The sequence below is a fragment of the Mobula hypostoma genome, chromosome 7, assembly GCF_963921235.1.
Source record: "Mobula hypostoma chromosome 7, sMobHyp1.1, whole genome shotgun sequence".
NCBI classification, from domain to species: Eukaryota; Metazoa; Chordata; class Chondrichthyes; order Myliobatiformes; family Myliobatidae; genus Mobula; species Mobula hypostoma.
Genome location: NC_086103.1, coordinates 29,192,548 through 29,206,575, shown reverse-complemented (window position 1 = coordinate 29,206,575; position 14,028 = coordinate 29,192,548). Strand labels below are relative to the sequence as shown.

Here is a 14,028-nt window from a genome sequence, read left to right as displayed (position 1 = left end):
GGTTATAAATTAAATCTTAGTAAGAGTGAACTTTTTCTGATTAATAAACATCTTCCCTTATATTATAAATTTCCATTTAAATTGATTAATAATTACTTTTCATATCTTGGGATTAAAATTACTTGTAAACATAAAGATTTATTTAAGACTAACTTTTTACCATTAATAGACCATATTACTCAACTTTCATCTAAATGGTTTCCCTTATATTTAACTTTGATTGGTCATATTAATGCAGTTAAGATGTTTTTTTTGCCAAAATTTTTATGTGTTTCAGGCATTACCAATTTTCGTTCCTAAATCTTTTTTTGATAAAGTTGACTCTAAAATTTCTTCATTTATTTGGCAGAATAAGAATCCGAGACTGGGTAAAATACATTTACAGAAAGCTAAGAGAGATGGAGGTTTAGCATTACCTAACTTTAGATTTTATTATTGGGCTATTAATATTCGACATATGAAATTTTGGTTACTTGACCGGGACATACTATCTATTCTTAAATGGGTAGCATTGGAATTACAATCTGTTCAGGGTTATACACTTGGTTCTATTTTAGGTTCCTCTCTTCCTTTTGATTCGAAACGCCTTAAGCAGGTCTCTAACCCGATCGTTAAATATGCTTTGCGTATTTGGTTTCAATTCAGAAAATTTTTTGATCTTAATCAATTCGGGTTAGCGATTCCTATTTTAGGTAACATATTTTTTCCTCCCTCTTTTACGGATCGCGCTTTTCAAACTTGGAAGACTAAGGGTATTTTACGGTTTTTGGATTTATTTTTAGATGGTTCCCTTATGTCTATTGAACAATTATCTAATAAATATAACTTATCAAGAATACATTTTTTTAGATATTTACAAGTTAGAAATTTCCTAAGTACTATACTTTCTTCCTTTCCAATGCTTCCTCCTATATATATTTTAGATTCGATAATTAACCTTAATCCATGTCAGAAAGGTGCATCGGCTATGATTTATAATATTATTATGAAACTTAGGAAAGCTCCATTTGATAAGATTAGGGTAGATTGGGAACAGGAATTGGGGCTTACCATTTCTGTGGATGATTGGGGGCAGATTTTACAATTAGTTAATACTTCCTCTATTTGTGCTAAACATTCCCTAATTCAATTTAAAGTGGTTCATAGAGCACATATGTCCAAAGATAAGTTAGCGCGTTTTTACTCGCATATTAATCCTTTCTGTGATAGATGTTCGGGGCAGATAGCCTCTTTAACTCATATGTTTTGGTCTTGCCCTACTTTGGAAACTTTTTGGAGAGATATTTTCAATATTATTTCTAAGGTATTAAATATAGATATCTCTCCTCACCCTATTACTGCTATCTTTGGACTACCTAAAATTTCTAGTAATCTTTCCCCTTCAGCCCGTAGAATGATTGCATTTCTTACTTTAATGGCGAAAAGATGTATTTTACAACATTGGAAAGAGCTTAATGCTCCAACTACCTTTTTTTGGTTTTCTCAGACGATTTTATGTTTGAATTTGGAGAAAATTAGAAGTAACCTTTATGATTCTTCATTTAAATTTGAACAGATTTGGGGACCTTTTATTCGATATTTTCATTTAATGTAATATTTACCCTTCTTGTTTTTTTTTCACTGTTTTAATGGAGGTCGGGATTGAGGACGTGATTTTAAGTTTAACTCTGGTTTCAAGTTAGCCCATTGCTTTGCTTTGCTTTTAGTTAGTTGCACGGTGGGTTTTTTTTTGGGGTTTTTTTTTTCTTTTTTTCCATTGATATATATAAAATCTAGTATACTATTATGTTATCTTGGTTTCTTATGCTTAAATTACATTGTTTGTAGTATTTTCTTTTTGGTATTGTTATCTTTTGGAATTTTATTATACTTTAACATTGTATTAATGTTTATATGGCTTACCTTTTTTGTATACTTACTCAATAAAAAGATTTAAAAAGAAAGATGTTTCAGGCCGGTCCTTACTTTATCCCTCAGTTATCTCTCTGTGTCCTTTGCATAATTTGCTTTTCCACTCAATTTAGTGTCATCAGCAAACTTAGATACACTACACTCGGTCTCCTCTTCCAGATCGTTAATGTACATTGTGAACTGTTGCGGGCCCCGCACCGTCCCCTGTGGCATACCACTCACCATTGATTGCCAACCAGAGAAACATCCATGTATCCCAACTCTCTGCTTTTTATTGATTAACCAATCCCCTATCTATTCTAATACATCATCCCCAACTCTATGCATCCTTATCTTATGGATAAGTCTTTTATTTGGCACCTTATTGAATGCTGCCTGGAAATCCAAGTAAACAACACCCATTTGTTCCCCTCTATCCACTGTGGTCATTGTACCCTCAAAGAACTCCAGTAAGTTTGTCAAACAGGACCTGCCTTTGCTGAATCCATGCTGTGTCCGCTTGATGGATCCACTTCTTTCCAGATGCCTCACTATTCTTTAATGATAGCTTCAAGCATTTTTCCAACTACAGATGTTAAACTAACTGGCCTATAGTTACTTGCCTATATCCTACTTTGAACAATGGCGTGACATACGCCGTCTTCCGATCCGCCAGGACCTGCCAGAGTCCAGAAAATTTCCGCAAATTATCACCAAAGTCTCTATGATAACTGCCATTTCTTTCAGTACCCTGGGATGCATTCCACCAGGACCAGGGGACTTGTCTTTCTTTAGGCCCACAAGTTTGCTTAGCAAACCTCTTTAGTGATAGCTATTGTATCAAGGTCCTCACCTCCCATCACATCCACATCATCTTTCTTCCACCATGAAGACCGAACAAAATAATCAATCAAAGCCTTGGCATTTCCTCATTCCCCAATATAAATTCCCCATTCTCACCATCCAAGGGACTTATGGTCACTTTGGCCACCCTTTTCCGTTTTATATAATTATAAAAACTTTTACTATCTGTTTTTATATTGTGTGCTAGTTTATTTTCTATCTTACCTTTCTTTATTGCTTGCTTAGTGGTTCTTTGTTGCTTTTTAAAGTTTTCTCAATCTTCCTTCTTCCCACTACACTTGGCAACTTTGTACACACGAGCTTTTACTTTGATGCCTTCCTTTATTTATCTATCCATGGCTGGCTTTCCCCACCATTACTGTCCTTGCTTTTAACTGGAATATACTTTTGTTGAACACCATGAAAAATCTCTTTGAAAGTCTTCCACTGTTCCTCAAACGTCCCACCATATAGCCTGTGTTCCCAGTCTACCCTATCCAACTCCACCCTCATCCTGTTGTAGTCTTCTTTATTCAGGCATAATACACTGGTTTTAGATTGAATTATTCGAAAAGCAAGAAGTATTTAAAAGGAGATGGTTATTTCTTCAGCGGTTTGATTGGGGGACAACTGTGCAAGTGCATGGACGTCAGCCAGGTAGAACCACGAGAAGAATTTAAAAGGAGACAGCTTTGTGGAGTGGGCGACAGAGTAGGAAGGCTTTGGCTCAATGGGGCTTCGGCTGCAATGGGTCAAGGCGAGGTAGGTTGCCTGTGTAGAATACAGACAGGAAGTATGTGCGCGAGACTGGTGTTCTCTGCTCAGTGACAGTTGTGGGAAGTCTGGGAGACTCCCAGTCTCCCGGACGGCCACATCTGCACCAGGTGCGTCAAGCTGCAACTCCTTAGGGACCGTGTTAAGCAACTGGAGATGCAGCTCGATGACTTTCATCTGGTCAGGGAGAGTAAAGAGGTGATGATAGGAGCGATAGGCAGGTAGTCACACCGGGGCCTCGGGAGACAGATAAATGGGTAACAGTCAGGAGAGGGAAGGGCAGGAGTCAGAAGCCAGAAAGTACCCCTGTGGCTGTACCCCTTAACAATAAGTACTCCTGTTTGAGTACTGTTGCAGGGGACGGCCTACCTGGGGGAAGCAACAGTAGCCACGCCTCTGGCACAGAGTCTGGCTCTGTGGTTCAGAAGGGTAGGGAAAGGAAGAGGATGGCAGCAGTGATAGGGGACTCTATAGTTAAGGGGGGTTAGACAGGCGACCTGTGGACGCAGGAAAGAAGCATGGATGGTAGTTTGCTTCCCAGGTGCCACAGTCCGGGATGTTTCTGATCACGTCCACGATATCCTGAAGTGGGAAGCAGAACAGGCAGAGGTCGTGGTAGATATTGGTACCAATGACATAGGTAGGAAAAGGGAGGAGGTCCTGAAAGCAGACTACAGGGAGTTAGGAAGGAAGTTGAGAAGCAGGACCACAAAGGTGGTAACCTTGGGATTTCTGCCTGTGCTGCGTTGACAGTGAGTATAGGAATAGAGTGAGGTGAAGGATAAATGCATGGCTGAAAGATTGGAGCAGGGGGCAGGGATTCAGATTTCTGGATCACTGGGACCTCTTTTGGGGCAAGTGTGACCTGTACAAAAAGGGCGGGTTGCACTTGAATCCGATGGGGACCAATATCCTGGCAGGGAGGTTTGCTGAGGCTGTTGGGGAGAGTATGAACTAGAATTGCTGGGAACCGAACTAAAGAAACGGAGGAAGAGGCAGTTGGCTCACAAATAGAGAAAGCTTGGAGACAGTGCGAGAGGGAGAATAGGCAAGTGATAGAAAAGGAATGCGCCCAGACCGATGGTTTGAGATGTGTCTATTTTAATGCAAGGAGTATTATGAACAAAGTGAATGAGCTTAGCGTGTGGACCAGTACTTGGAGCTATGATGTTGGGGCCATTACAGAGACTTGGATGGCTCAGGGGCACAAATGGTTACTTCGAGTGCCAGGCTTTAGATGTTTCAGCAAGGACAGGGAGGGATGCAAAAGAGGTGGGGGCATGGCACTGTTGATCAGAGATAGTGTCACAGCTGCAGAAAAGGAGGAAGTCATGGAGGGATTGTCTATGGAGTTTCTGTGGGTGGAAGTTAGAAACAGCAAGGGGTCAATAACTCTGCTGGGTATTTTTTTTTAAAGAGACCACCCAATAAGTAACAGGAACATCGAGAAGCAGACAGGGAGACAGATTCTGGAAAGGTGTAATAATAACAAGGTCGCGGTGGTGGGAGATTTTAATTTCCTAAATATCGATTGGCATCTCCCTAGAGTGAGGGGTTTAGATGGGGTGGAGTTAGGTGTGTTCAGGAAGGTTTCTTGACACAATATGTAGATAAGCCTACAAGAGGAGAGGCTGTACTTGATCTGGTGTTGGGAAATGAAACTGGTCCACATTTTGGAGATAGTGATCACAATTCTATCTCTGCTACCATAGCACTGGAGAGGGATAGGAACAGACAAGTTGGGAAAGCGTTTAATTGAAGTAAGGGGAAATATGAGGCTATCAGGCAGGAACTTGGAAGCATAAATTGGGAACAGATGTTCTCAGGGAAATGTATGGCAGAAATGTGGCAAATGTTCAGGGGATATTTGCATGGAGTTCTGCATAGGTACGTTCCAATGAGATAGGGAAAGGATGTTAGGGTACAGGAACCATGGTGTACAAAGGCTGTTGTAAGTCTAGTCAAGAAGAAATGAAGAGCTTACGAAAGGTTCAAAATACTAGGTAATGACAGAGATCTCGAAGATTATAAGGCTAGCAGGAAGGAGCTTAAGAATGAAATTAGGAGAGCCAAAAGAGGCCATGAGAAGGCCTTGGCGGACAGCGTTAAGGAAAACCCCAAGGCATTCTACAAGTATGTGAAGAGCAAGAGGATAAGACGTGAAAGAATACAACCAATCAAGTGTGACAGTGGAAAAGTGTGTATGGAACCAGAGAAGATAGCAGAGGTATTTAATGAATACTTTGCTTCGGTATTCACTACAGAAAAGGATCTTGACGATTGTAGGGATGACTTACAGTGGACTGAAAAGTTTGAACATGTAGATATTAAGAAAGAGGATGTGCTGGAGCTTTTGGAAAGCATCAAGTTGGATAAGTCACTGGGACCAGATGAGATGTACCCCAGACTACTGTGGGAGGGGAGGCAGAGATTGCTGAGCCTCTGGCAATGATCTTTGCATCATCAATGGGGACGGGAGAGGTTCCAGAGGATTGGAGGGTTGCGGATGTTGTTCCTTTATTCAAGAAATGGAGTAGAGATAGCCCAGGAAATTATAGACCAGTGAGTCTTACTTCAGTGGCTGGTAAGTTGATGGAGAAGATCCTGAGAGGTGGGATTTATGAAGATTTGGAGAGACATAATATGATTAGGAATAGTTAGCGTTGCTTTGTCAAAGGCAGGTCATGCCTTATGAGCCTGACTGAATTTTTTGAGGATATGACTAAATACATTGATGAAGGTCAAGAAGTAGATATAGTGTGTATGGATTTCAGCAAGGCATTTGACAAAGTACCCCATGATCTGTTCTGGGACCCCTACTCTTTGTGATTTTTATAAATGACCTGGATGAGGAAGTGGAGGGATGGGTTAGTAAATTTGCTGATGACACAAAGGTTGGGGGTGTTGTGGATAGTGTGGAGGGCTGTCAGAGGTTACAGCGGGACAGTGATAGGATGCAAATCTGGGCTGTGAAGTGGCAGATGGAGTTCAACCCAGATAAGTGTGAGGTAACTGCTGATTTGCATTGATTATTTTCATTGTTATACAAATGAAACATATCAGAATTTATACTCACTTCTCCTGAGATATCTGTCTGGGATCCAGCATCTGAACAGTGGCGGGTAACAGGTTGCTTTGAATTTACTAGCGAGGAATGACTATTGCAGAGATCAGATTGAAAGCCTGTTTGAAGTCGGAAACTGTCTCTAAATCTGGCCAGGCACTAAAAACAAAAGATAACAAATTAAGGAAAAAAGAAAGAATTAAAGAAAAAACATTTTGCACAAATATATGGAACTGAAATAGGTTCTATCTCAATTCAAATGACAAGCATGAATTTTAATCCTGTTATTCTATAATACTTGTATACTTTGCACTGATATCGAAAAATAAAATATAACCCACATACTGCATCCCTCCAACACATTTCTGTTACTCAAAAAAGGCAAGGATAACCACTGAACTCAAATCCATGTTCTTGCCCAACCCCTATATCGTTTAATGTAAATGAGCACCATTGCATTTTTCAACATTATTTCCAACAGTGAATGGAGAAGAAAGCTACTGCACTCCAAAAATTAGGGCTTTACGTTACTAAAGCATCTCAAAGCCCTGAAATAATTATTCTATAATATTCGGCCTTGCAATTAGGCACTTACAATTTATAGTACTCTTCCTATGAAGTTATCCGTCACAAAGCACGTTAACAGACACTGCAGGAAAATGGTTCTGTAGATTTGAAGACATCATGGGAACCTAGTGTTCCGTCCACAGAGCAGCAGTAAGCCACAATCTGCTTACATTAGGAACAGGATATGGGAGCATCATTTGTGTTTGTGTCTTGTGTGTATGACTGGCGTGCACATATGTGTGAGTACATGTACCCTCATCCGTCCATGAAAGCACTGTAAACACATACATATGATAAGTCTGTACCACAGCCTGCCTTCAAATTATCTTGGATTTGTTGTTCTTGGACCAAAATCTTCCTCTGTCAAGTCAATATCATAGCTGGTGTACAACAGGAACCATATTTTAAAACAATACACCCTTTATCCTGAGAGGTCTTCCAAGGAACAGTTTTTGTATTAAAGTAAATTTTGACAAATTTAATCAGCAATTGTTACTTATAACTACCTATTCTAAAACCAATCCCTAATTAGAAAGATTTCATAATTTACAACACAGGTTTCAGAATGGTGACTGGTTGAAATCATTTTGACTCTACCTGAATGAGGTCTCTTTTTTCCTTCTCTCCTGAGCTAATAGCCTTTTTGATGGTTTTCATTTCATTCACAATCGCCTTTGCTTCATCAAGTTTGTATCCTCCTCGTGTTCCTGACATCTTTAGGTCAATTCTGGAATTAAAAATGCATGTAACAATCTCCAAATGAAAATGCAATACTAATCCAGTATTTTTGACTAGAGCAAATTTATTTTTAAAGTAAGCAAAATATAAAAATGTTTTCAAGGATAGGTGTCAGATGATGTATTAACTTAACCTCAAAACTATTGTATCCAGTATAGTGTCTTTTTTAACAAAGAACAAAGCTCATAGTATGTTAAAATACATTTTGTTCTGTTAAGATTAAATTGTATGTAATAAAAAGGTAATACAATAATGACAAAATAAACATTTATTTTGGTAAATCATAGAAATCCAATAGTTAATAAGTACAATATTACATTTTGAGTTAAGCTAATTAATGAAATATTGAATGGTTTGTATTTTGTGCACTATTACAGAGCAATTTCAGGTAACATGAAACAACACAAGATTTGGCATTCTAGAAAAAGAATTTGAGAGATGGACAAATCATAGCTCTACCAACTAAGAGACTGAAGCATTCTCACTATGATATGCAGTCTAATCCAGAGAAAGCAAGCTAGAACTTACAATTCTATAGCAATTGACATGAACAAAAAGAAAGCAATACAAGAAACAATAAATATAAAGAGAAACTAAAGAAAATGTTTCTTTCCAAGCTCAAGTGACAATTAAAGATCAAGAGAAATGAGAATCCTCACATTAGTAGATTATAATTTTCCTCTCCATGCTTGTTAATATCCAGAAGTCTAATACATCAACCTCATTGCTTGCATGATCTACTGGCAACATATCTCTATAGCACAGCTTGCTCAGAAGCAGAGCAACTTACAGCAAGCTTACAATATCCAAATTTTACTGTGCAAATACATAATATAAATATAGTGATAATACCATTCCTATTCAAAGTGAGGATGATTGAGGAATTCCCCTGTGCATTACTAAAAGTAAATAATTGAATTAAGGGAAGTAATTTGCACACAACTCTCCTCCAGTCAATGTATATTTCTGGAGATATTACCCTGATTTTAGACCATAAAATCACAAGACATTGGAGCAGAATAATGCCATTTAATCCTGGCTGATCTATTATCCCTTTCAACCCCATTTTCCTGTCTTCTCCCTTTGATGCCCTTACAAATCAAGAAGAAATTGCTGCAGTGATGACAAATACACTTTTTAAATAGATCCTGCTTTAAGTAAATTGATTTTAATGCCTGTGTTTAGATATGGGCCCTTCTGTGCTTTTAATTAATTGATTAACACAGTTATATCAATACTTTATCTTGGTAATTTCTAAGACAATATATTATGCCATCCTGTATTCAATAAATTAGTGCATTGAGTTCAAGTACAGGATATACTCCACAGTCACAAAATAAGATGGTTACCTAGAAACCAGAACTTACAGCATGAGAATATGACATGTGATTCAATTTCAATGGGAAATTAAAGAGAAAGGAAGTTCAGGGATTTACTACACTTCCTAAACTCACAACATCTATTGGCAAAGAAATAAAGGTAGTCAATGTATGGAAAAGCCATGCCAATGTTCCCTTCCAAGATGCAGTTTCTTAATATAGAAATATCTTGGCTTTTTTTTTCAATACCGGATCTAAATAAACTACCCATAGCGCTGTGAGAGTGCACTCCATCAGGATGGCAGCCTTTCAAGATGTCAGCTCACTGCCAGCTTCTCAAGGGCAATTACAGATGTGCAATAAAACGTGGCATAACCAATGACACCCACATTCCATAAACAAATAAATAAATAAACAAACTGACGAAGTCTGCAAATCTCCTTGAGTCCTCTGAGCCTGACATGTTCATGCACAGAGGAAGCCAGATATGCTGGAATCTGCCTGAGTAAGCCCCATCGGAGGAATTTTGAACTTTCAACTCACTTCTGACACATCCCCTCTCTGTACTTACTTGGGTCTCCCTGCCTAAACCGCAACTCACTTACTTCCAACTCATAATTCACCCATTATCTTCAGCCCATGGGTACAGACATGCCAACCCAATCACAGATTTGCTGACCTGACATTCTCATGCAATTAGCTAACCTCCTCCAAACTCTCCAATGCTCCACAGTCCTTGATGTCAACCTGCCAGCCTAACCCCTTGTCACTTTGACCGTCTGTTCGATCCTCACCTGACAAGCAAGCACCTTTCATACACTGCGCCAAGATCCATCCTTCCTATGTTGGGTCACCTTTTCGGATCAATGGTGAATCATGGACAGAAAAGGCATTTGAGGCCATAAGTCATGCTAGTTGCACAAAATACCTTGGTCTTGCATACCACTGAATGCTCTTTGAACAAATATTTATTGGTCTTCTATATATTAACAGCTTAATAACCTAAACAGATGACATTCACTTTCCAGATAGATATCATTTTTACATTCTGCTAACAATCTTCATCACACAAACTACATCCATAGAACAATGAAAAATGGTGCTATCTTCAGGTTTTCTTTCGGGGTGGGGGTAAAGGGGTTAATGATTATTCACATATATCCCTTTTTCTGAGAAACAAATACCATAGAGATCAATTAACATCCATTATCAGTAAAAATAATTCAAATGTAAAACCCCATAATCCATTCTCTGCACATAATAAAGTACAAGCTGTCACAGAAAATAGTATTAGGTGTCTTCCCTATATTTCCACAATTTCTGGAAGGATCGCCCAGATCCTGAAGAAATGTCAGATAAATACTATCCACAAACTCATATGGAAGCTCAAATCACAGCTTATATAGATCAAAGATGACCTGGGACTCGGGATGGCTGACTTTCACAGGTGGGAGAGTAGAAACCTGATTGGATGAGGACTAACCAATCAGGAGGGAGAGATGACAAGGGTATAAATACCACTGGACCAGACATGCCCAGGCAGCATTCCTGATGAAGATGGCAGAGTTTGTCATCAAAACATCAGTTAAAATCGATAGCTGTATCTAGCTGGAAACCCAAGAAGAGTTTATTCGTCAAATACGCTGGGAAAGCACTAGATCCTTTTTCAATAGTAATTTATTTCATAGAATCAGTTTACTACCATTTTCCTAATAGCCAAATTTCCTCAGCTCATGAAATGATTTCAGCACAGCAGGCAATAACAATTTTGGACATGGGTACTCGGTTTAGAAATTCTACAGTAATACTGACATGGCCTTTCCCAAGATAAAGCATTTTCTTCAGAACACACAAATGAAATTAGATGGGGCACTGCCAAGGAACCAGAAATGTCCGTATAGAAGAAGGGTAATGGGGTGAGTAAAGTTGCTAAAATAGACCTCAGAAATGCAGATGGTGCAGGTCACTCCATTGTACTTAGGAGATCCCAAAAAGAGTAACAAGCTATATATTGTACATTACTAAGTATCTCTGTGTACATTTGGGGCCTTGTGTGTATTATGTGCATGCACATCTACTTGCAGTCATATACATACACATACATTCTACATGGTAGTAGATGTATGGTGAAATCTGCAATGGATATTTTGTTCTTTCTCGATTCATGCTCTGTTCACAATCTCTATTATTTTGTGCAGAAGCTGGTTCTTGTGACATACAATAAAAGATGACATGTGATCTAATTTCTCGGCAATCATTCTTTAGGAGTTGTGGCAAGCACTTTTCAATCCAAACAAACAAAATGCCGTGAACAAGAACAAAAAGCTTTCCAACAACACAAACATAATATGCAGTTACTAAAATAGGAAACAAAAGTTTATGCAAAGAAGCAAAGATGAAAAGATAAAGGAACTTGCTTTAAATTTCCATGTATTTTATTACTAACAAAGCTACTGATAATCAAAATTCAAGTCACGTTCCAAAGGCATTTAACTACAAGTCTAAACAAGATCATCGGTCAGGTGTCATAAAATCTTAGGAATTTATACTGCAGGAAGTGGTGATTCTGCCCATTGCGTTCATGCTAACTAAAGGAGCCATTCACTTTCAGATTAATTTATTCATCACATGCACATCAAAGTCTACAGCAAAACATGCAGTCTGCATTAACAACCAACACAATCTAAGGATACTGTATGATGGGGGAAAGCACACATTCTGGTGGCAACATAATTTGCCCCCAGTGTTCTGCAGAACTACATAAGCAAAACAAGATCAGGACAACAGCAACAAAAAAAACACAAAAGGGAAACAAGCCCCTTTCCGTCCTCTCAATTCACTCACACAGACAGTCCCCCAATCTCAGGACAGGCTGCCTCCGGACTTCTAGCCTCCAGTGGATTCGCAGACTTCAAACCTTTCACTTCCCCAATAGATTCGCAGGCTCAGGGATTCGGGCCTCAGGTCATGACATCTGGATTTATGATCAGTCTTCAGGCTTCAGGCTTCACTCTTCCGCATCAACCCCAGAACTTGCCCTGAACTCCAGACTCGCTGACTCATATACCTAGAGGGTGACTGGCCCTCACTCCTCCTGCCCGCATGGACTCCCTGGAACCCACTGATCTGAGAGGACCATGCACTCTTGAACTTGCTAGTCTTTGTTCGCAGCGCTTGCCAGCCCGACATCAATATATGGATATCGGATCACACAACCATATCACTGACCTTTGAACACAGAGTGAAGGCCTAAGATCCAGCCTGATCTGTAATTCCCCCACATCCCTGTCCCCAAAACTGAACCTGATCTCTAACGCCCATTTCTGTCTCTAAAATCATCCCTACAAACCTAAAGGTCTTAGAGATCTTGAATATTTTTTGGAATTGGAACTGGTTTTATTTCAAGGTAAAGTGAAAAGCTTGTCTTACATACTGTTCAGTCAGATCAATTCATTACACAGTGTATTGAGGTAGCACAAGGAAAAACAATAACAGAATGCAGAATAAGGAGCAACAGCTACAGCAAATGCCCAGTACAGGTAGACAATAAGGTGCAGAATCATAACAAGGAAGATTGTAAGGCCAAGAGCCCATCTTATCATACTAGGGAAACATTCAATAGTCTCATAATATCGGGGTAGAAACCGTCCTTGAGGTTACGTGCTTTCACACTTTTGTTTCTTCTGCAATGTTGTATGTCCTCTCTATTGCTTTGATGCTGCCCTTGTAAGCCATTGTTGCTCTATACTCCTTTAGAATGCTTCTTCTTCTTTAGATTGAACTGATCCTGCACCTTCCAAATTGTTCCCAGAAACTTCAGCCATTGCAGCTCTGCCGTCATCTCTGCTAGTGTCTCCTTCCAATCAACTTTGAGCAGCTCCTCTCTCATGCCTCCGTAGTTCCCCTTTCTCCATGGTAATACTGATACATCTGATTGAGCTTCTCTCTCTCAAACTGCAGGGTGAACTCTATCATATTATGATCACTGCCTCCTAAGGGTTAGTTTACCTTGAGCTCCCTAATCAAATCTGGTTCATTACACATCACTCAAACCAGAATTGCTTTTCCCCTAGTAAACTCAATCACAAGCTGCTCTAAAAAGCCATCTTGTAGGCATTTTGCAAATTCCTTCTCTTGGGATTCAGCACCAGCCTGAAACCTCCAATCGGGTCTTTTTACCCTTGCAGTTTCTTAAGTCTACCATAATGATCCTACATCTTCTAATCCTATGTCACTTCCTTCAAGAATTTGATTTCATTTTTAAATGAGAGTCACCATACCCCCACTGTCCATTTGCAGGTCCTTTCAATATGATGTGTATCCTTAGATGTTAAGTGATCTTCTTTCAACCACAATTCTGTAATGCTCACCCCGTCATCCCTACCAATTCCTAAGAGCGTTACAAGATCATCTACCTTATTTCATAGACAGTATGCATTTACATAAATATAAAACGTTCAAGTCCTGTATTCATCACCATTCTTTTCAATTTTGTCTCCATGTTACCTGTAGTTAAATTCTTATCCACTTTTTCGCCTTTTTAAAAATCTTTTTATGTCTTATTCTTGGTTCCAGAGACTTCAGTATCCTCCCTTGTACTCTCTTTCCCTTTTATCCATTCTTTTCCAAGCTTCTGAAGCCACCCCCCGCACTATTCAGTTTAAAGCTCTATCCACAACACTAGTTATATGATGTTTATGACTCTTACAGCTAACTCCACAACATTGTTAAGTGTAACAAAAACACAAGAACATTGCACTGAGTTCACCTTGCTTCATTCTCAAATAATTCAATCATAAAAAATCCCAAATGCCATGGAATATGAACATATAA

At 39.1% G+C, this 14,028-nt stretch overlaps 1 protein-coding gene across 1 annotated transcript in view; it reads right to left on the bottom strand.

The window, feature by feature from the left end:
- The window catches only part of LOC134349201 (protein KIBRA-like), a 102,653-nt gene that overhangs the window by 39,329 nt on the left and 49,296 nt on the right, over positions 1 to 14,028 (bottom strand). The window contains exons 6-7 of the mRNA XM_063053179.1: positions 7,736 to 7,865; positions 6,584 to 6,730 (exon numbers count right to left, since the gene is read on the bottom strand). Of these exons, the coding sequence (XP_062909249.1) occupies positions 6,584 to 6,730; positions 7,736 to 7,865 (277 nt within the window). The remainder of the gene's footprint in view (positions 1 to 6,583; positions 6,731 to 7,735; positions 7,866 to 14,028) is intronic.